Source organism: Atractosteus spatula, chromosome 2, assembly GCF_055471065.1.
Source record: "Atractosteus spatula isolate fAtrSpa1 chromosome 2, fAtrSpa1.hap1, whole genome shotgun sequence".
NCBI lineage: Eukaryota > Metazoa > Chordata > Actinopteri > Semionotiformes > Lepisosteidae > Atractosteus > Atractosteus spatula.
The window spans coordinates 56673657-56693834 of record NC_142707.1 but is presented as its reverse complement, the minus strand read 5'-3'; the positions used below and the strand labels follow the sequence as shown (position 1 = coordinate 56693834).

The 20178-nt window shown below is 38.0% G+C and overlaps 2 protein-coding genes across 5 annotated transcripts in view; both read right to left on the bottom strand.

Moving 5' to 3' along the window:
• lpin1a (lipin 1a) overlaps positions 1-14701 on the bottom strand; it is a 47199-nt gene extending 32498 nt beyond the window's left edge. For 2 of the 4 annotated variants that reach the window (XR_016086076.1, XM_088905588.1), the window contains exon 1: positions 14512-14701. Coding sequence is in view for 1 of the 4 variants with exons in the window: in XM_088905588.1 (XP_088761714.1) it covers positions 14512-14580 (69 nt within the window). In the remaining 3 variants the exon portion in view is untranslated. Of the gene's footprint in view, positions 1-896; positions 1037-14511 lie in introns of those variants that run through there. The other 2 variants (XM_088905595.1, XM_088905605.1) reach the window with 1 other exon arrangement.
• A 2635-nt stretch (positions 14702-17336) lies between these two features.
• greb1 (growth regulating estrogen receptor binding 1) overlaps positions 17337-20178 on the bottom strand; it is a 57177-nt gene continuing 54335 nt past the window's right edge. The window contains exons 31-33 of the mRNA XM_088937773.1: positions 19655-19873; positions 18707-18845; positions 17337-18271 (exon numbers count right to left, since the gene is read on the bottom strand). Coding sequence (XP_088793899.1) covers positions 18108-18271; positions 18707-18845; positions 19655-19873 — 522 coding nt within the window. The 3' untranslated portion in view covers positions 17337-18107. The remainder of the gene's footprint in view (positions 18272-18706; positions 18846-19654; positions 19874-20178) is intronic.

The window sequence follows — 20178 nt, the reverse complement described above, 5'->3', positions numbered from 1 at the left end:
TCAACGCAACGAATTGATTACGTCTTCTTTCTACAAGGTTCTACCAATTAATCATACCGATCTCCCTCAGGGTATTTACGTGCATTACGTTTGCCTGTTTGTGATCAGGTGAAGTATCTTATCTCGTGCACTCAGATATTCAGGTTTGGTCTTTTTAAGTCTGGTCTTCATTCATTCATTTGGAACACTAGGTAACTGATAAAATGTAATATCTATATATCATAACAAGAAGCAATAACAATAACTGTACAGTAATCAAATCACAGCAGTGGAAATTACGGGAAAGTACTTTATACGACTGAGATCACGTGCCATTTTTCTACACAAACGGCGATGGGAGTCTTGAGTCTACTGGTACAATATCAAACGTCTCTGAACAGCAGCTGCAAAGAAAACCGGTAGAACTGCCATAAATTGAGGTGCTGGAAAATCTACAATTAACCCTCTCCCAATTAAGTCATATACTGTAATTATTTCATTAGCAATAATTAGCAATTGGTAGTGTTTGTTTATTAATCCAGGGGTCATTAAATTCAAACAACAAGAGTTTAAGATTGTTCTTTTACCATGTGGTTTTATTAGTACAACACCGCACAGCAGCAGAACAGCTTGTAATTTGCTGTTGCACCCACTGGGACAGAGAAATTTTCTCTGGTAACCTCAGACTGCTACCCACCTCTGCGGAGGTTGTCAAATTTGGCGTTTTGTACACTATACATGAAAGGGTCGCATTTCACATCTCAGAATATCACATTAGCGGAACAAACCGTTTTTAACCTTGTTATTGCAACATACGGTCGCACTGACCTGTATTTTTAAAAGCAAAGCATTTGAAAAGCTATTCAAATACATAACCAGACTGTATACGCTTCATCGTTCACTTGGGGGGGACTCACCGCTTCAGATGGTCGTAAGCGTCCATCCACCGATGTTGAAAGGCTGCGTCTTATTCATTCAACTCCGCAAACGGGCCAAGACACGAACAGAATTTCGTCCGAGAGCAGTGTGTATGTGCTCAGATGCTGCTCATCTCTACTGCCTTTTTACAGTCTCTCTACCTTAACCTTCCCAGCGGTACAGCTGACATTACGCGTCAAACCCATCCACCGCCCAATAAGATTGGCAATGCAAATACGCCTCATAATTCAAGAAGGACATCCTTTCCTAAACCGTAAAAAAACAAAAACATTTCACGTGCAGTACTCATTGGTCTAGGGCCGTTGGACAGAAAAAGACTGTGTGCTGCTTGCTACACTTTCCGATTTACCCTGGTGAAGGGAGCTCTGACAGTTCGCTGGCAGTGCTCAGAGAGGAACCCTGTGGTTGGGGGGGACCTGCATTTGTAAGAAAACGGCACAAATGTGATATATTTTTATTTTTTTCTGGTACTATACGGGCTGTTTCTCTGGTTTCCTGATTTCTTAAAAGCGACATTCATTTCGGAGACGGTCTATTTCGTGATATGTGGAAGAGGCGAAGATTGTTATCTGGCCCCGTAGCACCTCCCCTGTCGGGTCCCTTTTCCTCTCAGCAGATGTAACACGAGGCTTGTAGCAATATATTATGCAAAAAGACTCAGTGGGAAGAAAACAGCGGCGGAGTCCTGAGGTGATTGTAGCGACCAATCGTTATGCCGAGTCCTCTGACGTTCGGAGTCAGCAGTGAAATTCAATAGCCAGCCCGTTTTTACTAAACTAGCATCAAATGACGTGTAGTTCTGGGGAAACTCAGTTCTGAAACCAAACGCCTCTCTGAAGAGGAAGAAGCCGTGTTGTTTTAATGGGAGTTTGTGCCATTTTGACAAATCGCTTGTTTTTAATATGGGACGCTTTCAGTGTGCTACCTATTAAGATTACACGCTGGGCCCCATAATCACCCGACACAGAACAGAATTTTTAAATTTAGGCTGAACAAATAGAAAATTAACATGCAAATTCAGCCCTAAAGCCTTACTTCATTGATATTAAGCACTGTGTGGGGCCTCAAAATCCAATAATCTAGATTTTTTAATGAAAAAAAAATATCTAATACATTTGTTTTTTTTCCTCCAGTTTTAATATATCCGTTATTTGCAAATATCCTTATTTGAAAAGCTGTTATTTTACATTATCTTCATACTAAAACCAATTTCTGTGCTAATTTGCACAGTCTACTGATAATACGTATACTGTTCCATTTACAGATAAAGGCATTAGTTTGGTAGCGCAAATTAAGAATATTCATTAACCAAGACAAGTTGTAGTTTTTATAAAACGGATAACTGCAAAAAAAGCAATACGGAAAATAAAAATTACTTGTGACTTTTTATATTTTAACATTTTTACCGTGTTGTGTAATGTTACCGTTTATTGGTCTGACTAAATGTTACACAAGAATGACGCTAATAGTATTAAAGGACCTGTTAAAAATGATTCATTGAAAATAAACAAGGAGTGTAAATCATTATTGTGTGGCAAACGACCTCATCACTGAAGAATTTAAAGCACTATGATATGGGTGAATATTCTGATTTGGTCATTGGCACATAACCTGCATGAAAACACAGAACCTGAACAGTGTTCTCCCAACTGTTTTTGTTTGTTGACTATGTTAAAGGATAGGAATGACATGTACTGTTCCACATGTACACTGGATATAAAGTCTACACACCCTTATTGAAATTGCAGGTTTTTGTGATGTAAAGCCAGAAATCAAGATAAATCATGTCAGACATTTTTCCCCATCTTTAATGTGACCTTGCAACCACCACAATTCAAGAGAAACAAATAGATAATTATTAGGAAAAATAATTGAAATTAAAAAACCCTGGTGTGCACCCCCCAACCAATACTTTGTGGAAGCACCTTTTGCATTTATTACAGCAGTAAGTCTTTGTGAATAAGTAGCTATCAACTTTGCACACCTAGACTTTGCAATTTTATCCTACTCTTTGTTGCAAAAAAAGTTCAAGCTCCTTCATATTGCCAGGGGATCTCCTGTGCACAGCCCTCTTTAAGTCATTCCACAGGTTTTCTATGGGATTGAGGTCTGGGCTCTGACTGGGCCATTCCAAGACTTTGATCTTCCTTTTCTGAAGGCATTCCTTGGTTGGCTTGGATGTGTGCTTTGGGTCATTATTATGTTGGAAGGTGAAATCTTCAGCTTCAGCTTTCTTCAGAAATTCATCTTCAGCTTTCTGACAGAGGCCAGCAGGTTTTGTGGCAAAATCTTAATATTTGGAGCTAGTCATTATCCCATCTATCTTGACTAGAGCCCCTGTCCCAGCTGAAGAGAAGCAGCCCCAAAGCATGATGCTTCCATCACCATGCTTCACAGTAGGTATGGTGTTCTTTGGATGATAAGCTGCGTTGTCTTTGCACCAAACATATCTTTTAGGATTAAGTTCACCCTTTGTCTCATCAGACCATAAGACATTTTCCCACATGTTTTAGGGTGGCTGAATGTATTTATTTGCAAACTTTAGACGGGTTTGGATGTTATTTTTTGCAAGAAATGGCTTCTGTCTTGCCACCCTATCCCATAGCCCAGACATGTGCAGATTATGGAAGATTGTTGTCACATGCAAGGAGTGACCAATACCTGCCAGAAATTCCTGCAGCTCCTTTAATGTTGCTGTAGGCCTCTTGGTAGCCTCCTGTCATCAACTTTGGAGGGTTGTCCTGATCTTGGCAATGTCCCTGTGGGGCCACATTTTCTCCACTTATTGATGATAGTCTTCACAGTGCTCCATGGTACATCCAATGCCTTTGATATTCTTTTATACCCCTCTCCTGATCAGTACCTTTCAACAATAAGATCCCATAGATGTTTTGTCAGCTCCTTGCAGACCATGGCTATCCCAGTAGGATGCAACCACAAAAGCTTCAAGGAAATCCTACAGGAACAGCTGATTTTTATTTGGGGTTAATCAGAATTACTTTCATTGATGGCAGGTGTATGCTACTTACCTTTGGACATGATTTTGAATGTGATTGGTTAACTCTGAACACAGCTACAGCCCCCATTATAAAAGGGTGTGCACACTTATCCAACCAAGGTGTTTTTTTTATCTATTTGTTTTTCTCCTGAATTTTGTTGGTTGCAAGGTCACATTTAAGATGGAAAAATGTCTGACATGATTTATCTTGATTTCTGGCTTTACATCACAAAAACCTGCAATTTCAATAAGGGTGTGTAGACTTTTTATATCCACTGTACATACATACTGTGCCATCCCTAAGGGTTCTTTTCTTGGTTCAGTATTAATTTATTCACACATATTACCTCTTGGACATATTATTTGTAAACATTATGTAACCGCATTCTAATATTTTGATGATACACATCTTTGAGAAACCTTTGATACACATCTTTGAGAAACATCCCACATTCATCAGTACTTCGGTGTAATTGCTGTCATTAAAACATTGAAATTGTTGAAACATTTCCTACAATTCTGACAAAACTAAAGACTGAATTGCAGGTTCTTTTGACAAGCTTGACTTGTCAAGAATAGACACATAACTTGATCTGAAGTGAGAAATCTAAGTGTTATTTTAGCTGATCAACTCTGTTGAAGCAACTTCATCCCCATTTGTTCTGGAAAACCACTTGGCTTCATTACTCCCCACTAATAGCTGATGTGGGGTGAGCGTTCTGGCGCACTATGGCTGCCGTTGCATCATCCAAGTGGATGCTGCACATTGGTGGTGGAAGGGAGTCCCCATTACCTGTAATGCGCTTTGAGTGGAGTCTCCAGAAAAATGCTATATAAATGTAAGCAATTATTAATTATTATTGTGTCTGTGTCTAGCTTGTGCCGCTTTCTGACTTCCTTGTTTTCATATTCAGTGCTCATGAATTAGAAGTGCTGATCTAGTAACAAGATAGCCTGTCCCTTGCCTCGTGCAGCACTGCAAATGGGTGATGAGAGTAATCTTGTGTACTGAGATGCACTGCTATTTAGTACCTACAGAGTGCTGGAAGCCTGTGTGTTTGATAATCAGGAATTGAATTCCATTCTGCTTTATTGCCAGAACCCTGGACAACCCTTTTGAGTGCTACAATATTAAGGTGTTTTTTTTTTATTTAGGGTAGTTTTCTTTCAGGTATTTTTTATTTTTTATTTTGATTATTTTTTATTTTGACTTTCATTACACTTCTTCTTCATCCTAGCGTTAATCCCGCATCAGCAGGGTCCGCTTGTCAGCAGGCCCGTCTCCATTTGGTGGTTTGAACCAAATCTTTGAGCTGACATTGCCATTAAATGCGACCGAGAATACTTTAACCGGCGCGTCGCTCCGCCTGCCATCAGAGACCTTCACCGTTAGTTCCAACGAATCGTTGTATCCAGCCGGCACCGCGAGGAGGTGGTGATAGGATTTTGCCGGCTTTTTTTACTTTCATTACACTGAACATTTCTTATTTTGCACAGCATATGAAGGGAGACAGATGCGGTTTCATATATTTGTATTACCACTATAAAGCTGAATTTCTGTATTGATTTCTGGTGCCGGAGTCATTCCTTAATTTACAAGTGAGCTCTTATGTGCATATACATTTGAATAATAATATGTAAAAATTACATGAACAATTTATTAGACCTTTAGACCATGTTTTTACAAACTTGTTTTTCATGCATTCCATTTTCAAGAGGTTACTCTATTAAAAGCAGTTGAACACATCCCATCATATACTTTATGCCAGATATAAGCAGTAGAAATGCCAGTTATATACAGTACTGAATGAAAAAATGTTATGCTCTTATGTAGAAGGTAACATGCTAAATACAACTATTATTACTAATAATTTGCTATTTTTAAAGCATCAAATTCTGAATAAATCCACATGATTCCTTCTAGAGATGTAGTGTTTTTTACTAAATGATTCCTTCATTAAAATTTACCACGCGTGAGCCGGGAGTTCATTTTATTTTACTGCGTTTTAATTTTAATTAAATATTTAATTTTTAATTAGGAAGAAAAAAGTAGTTAGAAAGTGGTCTTAATGTTCTGGCACTCTTACCCTGTTGGACATGTTCGTTTATCCTAAAGCTTCAAATATGATCATCTAATTTAATCAGCCCCCACTGTGTTCATTATGTAATGTACAGTACATGGTCAAACACATTTTTGTGCCATTAGTGAACAGCTGTCAGGTTTAATTTAGCTCTTCATCTGCTAGCTGAAGTCTTTCCAACATTAATTTCTATGTGAGGTTTCAGTCTTGAAAATGTTATTAGCTTTTCCTTTTTAATGCTCTTAACACTTAGAAAATGGCTGACACAATTCTTTATAAAATTTGTGCAAAAATCACACCAGATTGAAATAATACTAACGAAATTTCCAAAACATTATTTCAATTGAGAAATGGTGTTATTTAACAGAAGTTCAGGAAGAGATCGAATTCTAATCTCAGACTCGCCCTCCTCTACACATACTCACTGGTCGCCCACAACTGCGAACCTCTCTCCCAGACCCGGCGCCACTGGGGGGCAAAAGACTGAACTGAACTCAACTGAACTGCCTCGCCCCCTCAGTTTTGGACAAAGGGATTTTTTTAACACTTTCGCTTACTTAACTTGCGCCCTAAAAATAGTTGTGCTTTGTCAATGGTCAGATAACTACACTAACCTCGAATTCACAGTTACTACATCGGACTGTTTGATGTGCAGGAGGGCTATCCGTCCAGGAACGGCACATATTACATAGTAACAAGTATTAAGTTTATTCCATGCTGAAAAAAGAAGAAAGAAAACACAACGGACAGTAGAAGGCTCCACGGCCGAAACGTTGTGTTTTCTTTCTTCTTTTTTTAGCATGGAATAAACCTATTACTTGTTCCTTTGCAGCCTACGCATGCTGACGCAGCTACCCACCTGAACATATTACATAGTGTCTACGTTATTGGGTATCAACATTATTACGATCTTGTTTGCTCAGAAGGACCGATTCCTTGCAGTATTTTTTTATCCTTATACTTACAATCATTATATAACTAGGACTGTGGTTATAGACGTTTGTGCTTTCTGTTGGTTTTACAACTGTTTTCTTAATTCGATTCAGAACCTCGTTACCGTCGATATAGCTGCAAAAATGAACGTATATGGTATTTAATCGCTCCAGGCAATAATAATCGCAACAGTGCTGATGAACGTGAATCTGTACTTAATCGCTAAATACCAGATTGCTCGTTGTTATCTTCGATCATGAAGCACTCATCAGTGGCATGGTTGCGAGAATTCACTTGGGTAGTTGCAACGGCTCAGTTTCAACCGAAATATCACCGCCTCCCTCAGAATTTCAGACGCTCCCCTACAGATTTTTCCCCTGGTGCCACCCTCTCTTCACCCTTGCAGCTCCCTGGTTCAGTCCTTGTAATCGAGGGAGGCTGTGATCTTCACCAGCATTGTCATTCCCTTAACAAGGCCAGTGAACTCCAAAGATATGCTTAAGTATTAAATCGAAGACTTGTTTAGTCGTTGCTAGAACTAACAACTAACTTTTACTACAATTACTGCATTATCGTCAAGATGCAGAGGCCAGGAAAGCATGATTATTCTCCTTGGTTTCTAAGCCCAAAGAGCTCTAAATACATAACTGCTTTTTAAGCATCCAATCCTTTTTTTAACCACTTCATCCAATACAGTCCCGGTAGAGAGCCAGAACCTATCCCAGCAAGAAATTGGTGCATGGCAGGATACACACTGGATGTCTCGCCATCGTAGGACACACAAAGACACACACACCAGGGCCAATTTTCCCAGAAGCCAATTAGTAAGGTCTCTGCACTGTGGGAGGAAACTGTCACGAACAGTTCTTTCAGGGCCCTATGCAGACGACACAATCCGGAATAGTGAGGAAACACTAGGAAAAAGTCATGCAGGAGACTGGTATGGAGACAGGGGGGTATGTCCTTAGTGTGCAGGTGTCTAGGGGAAGTGAGACCGGGGCGAACAATCCAAGACGAAGTCCAAACGGGAAACCAAAACAGAAGCATAAGTCCATGGCCAGGCAATCCATCCAGAGGGTTAAAAACCAGGAACCGGGTTGAGACCGGCGGGGGGGGTCAGGAACAGAAAGTTAAAACCATAACAGAGCCAGACGCAGCAGGACCCGGGCTCTCGCGAAACGGAATTCAATGAAGAGCCTCGAATGACGTCTGCGTCTGGCTTTTAAGGGGGGCTGGAATAAGGAACAGGTGCGGGTAATGGTGCAGAACAAGGAAGGGCTGGAGCGCCCTTAAGCGGAGGAGTAGTGATCGTGACAGAAACCTGCACAAATACAGGGAGAACATACAGACTCTACGCAGGTTACACCTCAGGTCTGAATTTGAACCCAGAACCCAGCACTGCAAGGCAGCAAAACGAAGCACTGTACCACCATACTGCCCACCTTTCAGGAATTTAATTTACACCGTAAAAATGAAAGAAAAAATAATGCATAAATGTTATAACTTAGGATGGACATGACCACATGTCAGAAATTAATTGTTTTAGTAAATTTCCTATACAATTTGAGGTAACCTCTGAGAATTTTTAATACCAGGAGTACTTTCATATACTAAGAAAATAATGTGGATATTGTTTTTTTTAAAGTACCAATACAATCAAAACTTATTATTGATCAAAACTCATGTTAGTTAATATAGTTTATGTATTTAGATTCAAAGACAGACAAAACAAGATCTGCATAGAATACACAGTGTAGTGTTTTGCTGTTTGATGACTGCTTAGGTGCCTATTGGTTTCAGAAGTAATCAACCAATACTGTTAGATGTCTTAACTGTCCACATAGTTTTCTTTTACTTCCTCACTTGTAGAACTGGTCTGTAGCATTTCACACACAGAAATGTGTGAGCAGGGGATTGTTGGATTGAAATGGTACTGACAGAGTATAGAATATAAATACAACCACAGCCATACAAACAACCTATGGACACCACACAGGAAACAAACCCAGGTATGAATAGACTTCCTTCTTAAATGAGGGTGCCTGACAAAGACTGATGCTGCAAAACTGTCATAGTGTATGAGCAGATACCATATTAATAGCTGGCAGGTGAAGGAAAGTGTTTTGTTGTTTTTTAGCATAAGCCTTCGCTTGCTGGTGAAGATGATGTTCTCACAGATCACATGTAAATGCCATTGCACATGACAGAATCCTGGCATATAAAGAAATCATGAAAGTTTACTCAGCTGGTTTAAAATATGAGTGGCATTATGCTTACAGTATAATATTTAATTTAAGTTAAAGACAGCACAAAATCCATACCATCCCACCAAAAGATAGTCTTATTTTTCATTTCATATATTTATTATCATAATAACTTTATTTAAAATAACCTTATTTTATTTATATATAACCTTATATATTATTTATTCATAATATAATTAATATATTCTTAATTATATAGCACAATATATATTTTCAGTAGATATGGTATATTTATTGATGCAAATATATTTTGATCAGTAATGTAATGAGCACCAATATGGTTTTTATAAACATTATTTGTGTATATCAGTCATAAAATAATATTTTTTTTCATATAGTGTCTTTAAAAGCAACCATATAACTGTACAGTAATTATAAATTCAATATAATCTAAATATTATATTAGTAATTATAATTTAAAGCATATCTCTTACATCTAAAGTAAGTACAGTGGTTTAATATGTTTTCTTCCATATGCAATTAATTTATTTATTAAACATGTGCAGTGTATAATTATTTACTTGCAAGTTGTGATCAGCTTTCTTCCAGCTCTTGTCAATATCTTCTCATGTCTAGTAATTTTTTTATTTGAGTGAAGAGTATAGTGGGTTTACTGGTTAATAATTGCATGTTACTGTAGGTGACGTTTCTATTCCTCAGGTTCTCCACACCATGTCGTAATTTAAACTTCACGGCACCGTGAACTACTGTAACCATTACTGTCTGAAAATTGGTTTCCAATTGGAAACGAGCCACCTGCCATTCCAGTGATTTCAGCTCAATCAGACTTTTGAAGCATTTGCCTGAAAGAGCCAAGAGTCCCTACATGTACAGCCCTCCAAAGGGTTTGGGACAGCAAGTTAAAACTGTCATTTTTGCTGTACAGCAAAGTGCTTTGTATTTGCGATCATGTGTTTCAACTTTTCAGTCTCTAGGCATATTTAAATCAATTATCAACCTCGATTTAACCAGTTGCTGAACCAGATAGTTGAGCTTTCGAACCAACTCAGTGCCCTTGCTATGTGTCCTTCTATTGCATCCTTCATCACGTCCTACATGATTAAATCTCTAGTGCTAGTTCTTGCCACTATGTTGATATGATTACCCCCTTAATTGCTATATGAATCCTGCTAATTATCAGTTAATTAATTAAATAGCCAGTCGTAGCAAAGATCAAACTGTAAGAAAGCAGATTATGCTTTGAATAGCTCTCTTTTTGACGTTGTCAAAGTTGCTATTGTTGTGTCAAAGCCAAGAACATACCTATAGTACATAACTCTGTAAACTAGAACCATACTGTATCATTGTCTTTATTATACTGCTCCTACAAGACAGCTTCCTACAGATTTACTGCACCAAATTTTGAAACATTTGTGTCAAAGGCAGAGAGAGTCATAGAGTAGGCAATCAAATGATAAATGACAATCACAATTATTTCTGACTGGCAACATTGTAATGTTTTATGCATTTTATGAATGTGCTTTTAAATACACATGCTATGGCTTAGCTAGGTAGCATATCAAGCAATATTAGGTCAGTCTTTTGGCTTTACCTGAATTGTATTTCAATTGTAATTGTTTTCAGTAAATACATGATGCTTTTAAAATATTTAGGGACTTGAAATACATATATTTACTGTTATCTGATTAGAATTCAAAATATAATTGTCTTGTGTGTACTCCAGTGTTTCATCTCATTGATGAGGAAACAGCACCTTAGCCTCCATACTGCCTTGTGTCCTTTTATAATGTTTCTGTGATTCTTCAGAGAAAATTTTACCCAAAGCATCCAGTCTTAAGCTTATCTTTGAATTCAAAACTCATTATTATGGTTTAAGACAAGACATCAATTTCAAGACAAGACAATCAAGCAGGGCCTCAGCATTTTAAGTACAAATCTTCTATACTTTACATGTGAGGTTATATTCAGTTGGTTTTTCATGAACATATTCCCTTTGAGACTACAAATGTCACTGGTAGCAGCAGGACCTTTTTGTAATCATTCAGAGCAGATCCACATTGGCACTGTTCCAGTCTCCTGGGAGATACTAATTGCCACAGACTGAAATGCGGAAGCGTTCTCTGAGCCTTGAAGTGGGAGGTGGCTGGGATGGCCTCTTACAACCAATCATAACCCATAAAACCCGAGTGAACAAAACTGTCGTCACATGAATGGAGAACCCATGACCTACAGAGGGTGTAGCTTGGGGAGCTGAGTGAACTTTTCCAAATGCAGGCCATGCCATTGCTTTTTTCCTCACTCAAGCACAGTATGTACTAAGGCAGCAAAACATGTTGTGCTCAGGCTTTTATTATTAAAAACAAGTGCCTGCTGAAACATACCATATCGGTATTCTCCCAGGACACCTGTAAACACATCAGTCATCATTTTTAAACAGAGTGCTAGAAACATTTCCCTAAAAGGGACAGTCATCATGACTACATTTTAATGTAAGGTGGAGAAAAAAAATCACCCCATGTTTATTGCGTTATCATTGCATCATCAGTGCATCTTTCTCACTGTGTCTCTATATGAAAACAAAAGCCACTGTTTTTATATATTAACCATAACATAAACCTCCCTGGGAAAACCCAATCCATTCTTCCTTTGATGCACAGAGGCAGTGTGCATTTTATATTCCACTTTACTCATTGTAGCCTTTCTGATTGTCTGCCTTAAGTATTTTCATCATCCAAACATAATGTTAACATGGTGTAATTTGTGAAACACTTCACGAAATCATACACTGTGCAAAATCTTATCTTCTTGGCATGCCAGTCATATCAGTGTGTCACACCACAATTTGACAGTTCCCAGTTCAGGTGTCAAAGTAAAAAATGTCATTGCAAAAATAGTTGATCTTTTCAGCTCTTAACTTTGTAGTGGATGTGATTTACATATGTTGAATATTCAGCTCTAACTTGACTGGCTGGCCTCTTCTTGTTTTTAGATTTTGTGACTCAGACTGCAGAAAATAAATACTGTAAATTATTTTTTTCCTAAAAATCACAAATTGTACCCATTTTTGTGCTGTTGCCTGTATACATACAATTCATCCAGCTCAGTCAGGAATGGCATTCATGAACAGGAAGAAGTGGGAGGCATTCTTGAACAGGAAGAAGGAAGAAGTATAGAACGTACATAGAACTGGGTTTATGGGTTTATGGTAAAACTCAGGACATGTTTAAATTTAAAAAAATCAATTTTAAAATGTTTAATTTTTGACCTTGTACTAGACTGAAATTGCAAATATGAACATTTGTCTACATCTGCATAGAAAATGACAACTATTTAAAGCCGCATACAGAAATCTGACATAATGTAAGTCTGATTAAATATTATGATTAATTTAAGTAAGTATAAGTTGTGTACAACACTGTGTATTGTATTTATATATGTTTAAATACCAAGGATAGACTCTCAGCATTATTATTACTATAAGGCAATCACAATTGTCAGTGCACTCCATTCTTGTACAGCACCTCAGTTCAAAGCTACTAGAATGTAATGGGTACAACTGTGGAAGCACAATAACAAAGAATACTCTTAAAGAAGCACAGCATAGATGCTGATCACTAGCTGAAAAGCAAGGTCCCATTCCTTGACCTTCACTGTACACTTGACAAGTTAATCTGTTACTCAGTAAAGTCCAATTACCAGATTGCCATGTACAAAAGCCCTTAAGGGTCACCTGTTATTACCAAACTGCTTGAAAGATAAGGCTTTGGAGAGACAACAATAACAAATAGAAAAAAAAAGGTTTACATAATTAATGTTTGTCTTTCTGTTAAAATTCTACACAAAAACACTAGCGGTATATAATGAACTACAGTATATAAACTGCACAACATGTTTCATGAACTCCAGTGGGATTCTTACTCCAAAATCTTTCTTAAAGCCTCGTATAGGTGAATGTAGGATCACCTTATTGAAAAACTTTAAAATTTTCATTTTGAACGATTCTATTGTAGAAAAGTATGCATTTGATGCATCTTGATTGTTGTTTAGAAAATACAACCTGAAAGGGAAATAGTTCCTGTGCATCTTTGAAAAAAAGAAGTACAATAAAATGTAAAAAAAATTTAAATGGCAGAAACAGGCAACGTTTTTAATTATACAGTAGCTTGATGCAAATTGACTTCTCTGGTTAAATGTAATTTATCTGTATTCTAAAATACCAATTGGATTTTGAAAAACATGAATGCACTCACTGAAATTTCAGACTACATTCAGCTTCACTCAATGTAGTCTCATAAGTAACACTAAAAAATAGGAAAATAGGAATTAAAAAATGAAGAATTTATTACACTTCTCATATATCATTTAAATATTTTAGTTTTGCACATTTTAATACATTTCCAGCTAATATTCTAAATAATTAAGATTTCCCAAACACAACAAGTCAACACAAGAGCTGTGAATACCCCAGCAACACACATGACTTTCATGTTCTGTGCACTTGAGCCTTCAGAATGACATGTTTCTTTCACATATCATCTTACATATAACTAGTAAACATATGACATTGCTGGTCAGCTGCTAGGTGAATGTCTGCATTTACTGTTTAAGAAATACTAACTTCAAGAATGATGTGTAAATACAGTACATAGATGTTAAAAACTCTGCTTTGCTCTCTAATGACATGTTCAATGGTACAACTGAGACCACTTCATAATTTTACTTCTACATTTTATGATATGCACAACACATAAAAGCCATGACAATTCTCTGTACCTAACATGTTAGCAAGATGAAACAATCTCAGGGTTTGGCACCTCTGAACCTCACAGTTCAGAGTCCTGAGGATTTCACAGATAACCTAATAAACTAGGCTTCGTTTTTCTATATGTTAGAGTGTTATGAAAACCAGAGTTCTCTGCAGCCCTGGAAGACTGATACTCTGGAGTTGCCCGTTCTACAATACATAGAACCATGCATCAGACGTGTTTCAATGCAACGACAGGACATGCATGTGGGGATTTTCTAACTGTACCTAGACTGAATAAAACATACACTTTGATCATATCTAAAATGAACTGCAATAACACTGTATTTTACTAGAATTCTGAATATAGGTCCGTATGATGCTGCACATAAAATAAGTTCTCTTTCATCTGCTTTAATGCTGAAACATACTTCTTCATTACAGCAAGCCATCATCTATGTCCTTTCACGGCTGATATACTCAGTAGTTTGCAATTGCTCCGTCACTTTGTAAAATGTTGTCCGGCTTGGTGGTGCTCCCTGTTTTTGGCTCACTGACATGCACTGCTAGCCCCCACCAAAGAACTGAAGAAAATACAAAAGGAAAAATTACCCAAGACCATGTTGACTCACTGGGGCTTCCACCATCTTCAAATGCCTTGAATTGGTCTCCCGATATCATGATTCCATTGCTTTGTTTTTAATCAAATACCCAATCATAATCCTTCGGAAGCTAATTTTCATATGTATATATATTTGCCTTAGCCACAATTAGACTCCGACTCTTCAGCTGAGGGACTGGCGACTCTATGTACCCCCTTAAAGATGTTTTCTTACTAATTTTACCTAAATGGTTCTTGGAATGGAGTTCCAAGCAGTAACCCGATAGGGACAACAGGCCTGGCTGCTTTCCTCCTGCTGACTCCTCAGGCATCTCAGTGAAGTCACAAGCTTCTGCCCCAAGTGCTCCAGACACATGGCACAGAGAGGGACTGGAACTAGCGCTGTGTCTCCATGATCCCGAGACAGAAAAGAGCTTGAATGAAATTATGAAAGAATACAGAAGCAAAATATGTTTCAAACATATGCTTCATTATGAAATGAGGATTCCAGATATCTTACTTCATCTGTCTATCCATTTTTTAACCAATTTATCCAATTTAGGGTCGTGGGGGTCCCAGAGTTAGTTAAGTTAAACTTAAAGGCCTTTAGTCTGCACTTAATTCTGGAGAGGTACTTCTTCCAGTTTCACAGTACTTCACATACACATCTTTCATCTTGCTCATTTTACCTTGAAAGGTTTACTGACAGATACTTTGAATTTGAACATTTGTGTCGGTTTAATACATGTGCAGGGTTACCTTAAGGGCAAGGCCTAAAAGCTAAAAAATGCAAGAGAACAGTTAAAATTGCAAATACTGCTAATTACACTTAATAGTGTGAAGTGTGGTAAGTCGATGTGTATGAGTTCTCCTGAGTGGAAAAACAACAGTTCAAATCCACTCCAAGCACGTTGCTGAAACCAGGGACAAATTAAGTAAATGTTAGAATATGGGGATTAGCCAACAAACTGTCCTCAATGCAGAAAATGTTATTCTAAATGTTATTCTCACTTTTTTCCCCATGAAGGATCCAAATCTAATGTCATTGGCACTGCTTTGTAAGCAGTAGTTTACGCAGTGCATTTTCAGTCAGGATACATTTAGACTCACCACACTTTACATGATTAAATGTAATTATCAGTATCATTCAGCACATTTTGCACTAGTAATATCCCATCAGAAACCTGCTTTTTCCTGTTAAAGGCTGTGGAAACCCTAAGCATAAGCCAGAAGGCAGAACAAAACTCTGGACAGGATGCCTCTCCATTAAAGGAGACAATTAAGACACAGTAGTTCTCCTAGCCAGCATGCTTTAAGGAAGCAGAGAAAGACAAAGTAGGGAATTAACATATGATGACCAGAATTTGTAATTAAATTGTTATGTCGCAGCTTGACGATGATTAGCTTACCTGATCGGCAAAAAAGCCCTGGAGAGGAAAGCACTCTCCTGTCACTCCTCACCAGCAGTCTGTCGGGCGGATCAGTAAAACAAAAACAGGCAGATTACAGAGAAGGAGGCCAATTCCACAGCAAGCACAGCAGGAGTAATTTATGACTTGATGTAATTTTAAAGCCCCTCCCTTCTTTGTCATTGGATTTTTCAGTTTGGAGATTTTCAAATGAGACACAAGGTGGGCATCTGGAACTGTGGAGATACACGCAGAAAAGTCCATGACAGGGGAGAATTTTACAAGAAACTTGTATGATACTATGGAATGCTAGCTGCACTGAACTACAGTATTACATTGGAATGAACTGAAAGTCCATGTATTGAATAGCTCTGCAGTAATGGGAGCTCGGACATATTAAGTCCTCTTCGGTGTCCTTGTGTTGTCTATAAAGGTGACTTCCTGAACTGACCCATTACTGTCCTGATTTAATAAGAGGATTTTCTTGACTAACTTTTGTTGAGGTTTAAATATATAAAGGATATTTGAATTGCACTTCACTGCACCCTTGTGGTGCTTTTAACCACTGTCCTTGTGTAAATGTGTTTACACATGACAGGTGGAAGATTCTGTCATAGGGCTTATTTTTAATCGTTAGCTATGTGTGGAAGGCTGACAAAGTCAAACATTTCTAATGGGATGAAAAAAGACCTATGGCATTAACTTGACACACACCAGCTATAGAGTCCATTCTGAAATATGATTTTGCACTGTCATTACCTTAGCACAGCCGGAAGATCTTACAGAAAAGGCTCTCTGACGCCTAACTTCAAAATAATCTCTGTATGTACCTGCAGCAAAAATTAATGAGTTACCACCATTACACATTGTAGTGACAAAATTGAATGTACACGTATTAGGCAGATGCAATCTGTTTAAACCCTGCAGTAATCAAGGCATTGACCATTTATAAGGCTTAGATGTACAGTATTTTCAATTTAATGCCTTGTCCCACTGGATGGGGGAACACAAACCAAAAATGGAAAAGGGGGGACTTACTATAAAATGGATAATATAGAAAAGGAACTGTTTTTTGTCTAGTCTTCTCATTTCCCTGTACTATTTCCTCAGGGAAACTAAAACGCCCCCCCGTGACGTACATATGCTATTGCAGGGGATCGTTCATTTTTATGAAATCTGCTCTACACTAAAATGTGGCAGAGTTTAATTCCAGTTAACATTAAAAAAAAGTCTAATTCGATTACAGCAGCAAAGAAAATGTAACCAAGTGAACTACATTTTTTTAAAATAGACTATTTTAAAACTCATTAAAATGTTAGCTAAATGGCAATTTTAGTCAATAAATCCACTGGAAGATTATAGCAAGAAAAAACCTTGATATTTTAAAATAGTTTTAAAAAAAGAAAAAAAACACTCATTAATTATATGATGTAAAAGATTTTTTAATATTGTTTTCTGGGAGGAAACCTGAAATCGAACAAGTTTGAATAAAAATGGTATAACGTAAGTGACTACCCTCACGAAATTCAGCCTAGATTTACAGAGATAAGTACATTTTATAAAATACCAAAAATAATTTCCACACTTTACAACTGAAATATTTTACAATATACAAATATATCACTTTCCTAACAAATACATCTGACAAAAAAAGGAAAAAGCTGTGACCTTCTAAAAAATATTTGTGCAAAAAAATCTACAGGATACTTATTTGGTTCAACATCCATTCTACGATACAGTAGCAATATTTTACAATACATATTTATGATATGCCAGGCATAATCAAAAGAATTGCAGGGTCGTTCGTATCATTTACAAACTCATATGAGTGAGTGTGACCTTTATCCCAGTTACACTAGTCCTATTTCAAGAGGGAACTGTCCGGGACTCATGACAGCTGGAGCTGGCAGGGATCAAACTAGCCTACTTCTTTTCCACACAAATGTCCATCCATATTCCAGTATATTACAGGATAAAGGTCTTCGCAATGGGCATAAGCTTCTAAAAACTCTCGCACAACATTGATTCTCCAGGTATCTACTTGTCCAAATCACAGAAACAAGTAGTAAGTATACGAGCATAGTAAAGATGTGCTTTGGATGATGTCCCCTTTATTTCAGTCACTTCATGAGCGCAGCTTTTTATACGTGATGCTTTTTAAGGTCTGCGGGTCAAGTGTGCCTGCAGGTGGGAGAGGATCAGACATGCTTGCCCGTGAGAAAGAAGAGGGGCTTGTCCTCTTTGGAGTTGGCGGTCTGGAACTCGTCTCTCAGGCGCAGTCTCCACTCCTCCTCGAGCTCCAGCCTGACCACGGTCTGGCGCAGCGAGTTGCGGTCCTGGCAGATCACGCACAGAGCTGCACCTAAACGCGTGTGCGCGAGAACAGCCGGCGGTCAGGGACGAGCAGAGCAGAGCGCTCCACCGAAACCTTTCAAAACCCGACGATAGAAAAAACAGGCCTCTGCCAGGGTGTAAATCTTTTTATTTTCTACTAATAGTGTTTTCTCAAGCAGACACCAATATCAATGAGACTTCAAGCCATGGATTTGAAAGAAAACAATGAGGCATAAATCCCGTCTCTTAAAGTCAGATAAAATATTTAGTTTTTCTTCCATATTAAGAAGTTATTCATTTTCATGTCATTTACAGAAATATTTTTTTATTTACATTTTTTAAACTATTTTTCTTTTACATGATAAGCTTGTTTCATGATCATGACATCTCACACACGTCTTGTGACCTGCTGCTGATATTTTAAAGCCTTAGATCTCACCTAAAACACGCATTAAATACTCACCTTTCAAGAAATGGAACTTCTTCAGAAAGCCAGCTGTCACAAAGGAATCACAGACGTACAGGAGCAGGCCACTGAAGAGCAGCCCAGCGGTGCTGATGTTAATGGAGTGAGGCCGGGAGCTTACATAGCACACAGTCACCTGAAAGCACACACAGCACAGGAACCCTTGACAAAGACGTGTTCAGGAAACATGAAACATATCAGGCAATGACAAAGAGATACACAGTGCAACCTTGATATAACACTCCTCATTAAACCGTGGTTTAGGATGCGCAGCAGGTATTATCATGTCAGGCATATTGTATCATTACGTTGATTTCTCGACACTGTAGAAAATGAAGTAGGGCAGAAAAGAAAGAAAACTAGACTTTGTTAACAACGCAGATATTGACAGGTGTTTGTACAAGTGTCCTACACATGGCATAGTTTTAAAAGCAGAGTTAAAAATTGTTTTAGAGTGGAAATTATCCTTTAGTGCAGAGTTGATACAATGGATTTAAATCTTCCGAAGGGTGACTTTGATGGGTAATCATTGTGACATCTCCAATTAGTAATAGACTGTAAGTACAAAATAAGAATGCACATCAGTTGAAGCTGTTAAAAGCTAGTGTTTTTATTCATTGTGTGCACGTTAAATAAAGAGGGAAATCCCAAAGTTTTGCTTCTAACGCAGTTGTTTAAATAAAAACAAAGCTTCGAGCTGGATCCACTTCTATTTTACCGCAGTCATTTTAAAAATGTCTGAATTTGATAGTTTACCTTCATAAAGCATTTTGAGTCTACAAGTTGCTTTCACATGTAAAAAGCCACTATGTGGAAACTGTGATTTGCCTGTAAGTGCACGACAACAATACTGTTTTGTAGATATACAGTATGGTAGGTGAGGTCTATGTTCAGACAGAAAAAGAGGTGTGCGAGATAAATTGGGATAATGGAAGATTAAAGTACCTCCGGGCCCAGGTTGAGGTAGCAGTCCACAGACAGCACAGGGTGACTATAGTTCCTCAGAGACAATGGGAAAAGCCGCTGGCTGGTGTGCTGCAGATACTTCTCCAGCAGCAGCTGTGCAGGTGCAGACAGGAAAGTGTGTTTGCTGTCAGGAGCACAGATGTACTGCGAGGGAGGTACGGTAGACGGCACATCATTCACCTGTAACGAACCACAAACCTGTTTTCAGGGGACAAGGACGTCCACTATTTATTCTGTTCACAATCCCAAGGAAACATCCGTTTTCATGAGGATTTGCCACATTGAGCACATTTTAACTTGCTTTCAGCTGTCTGCTGTGTGTTTTTTTAGCAAATGATGAATGTTACATGTGAAGAACAGCTCCGAAAAGACTAACATAACTGTGCATAGTTCCTACCAAAAGTATTCATACTCTTCCATAGACTTAACACTTTGTTCCTTTAAAGACTGTAGTCATGACACTTTGAAGTAGCAATTAATATTTGTTATATAAACTACCTACT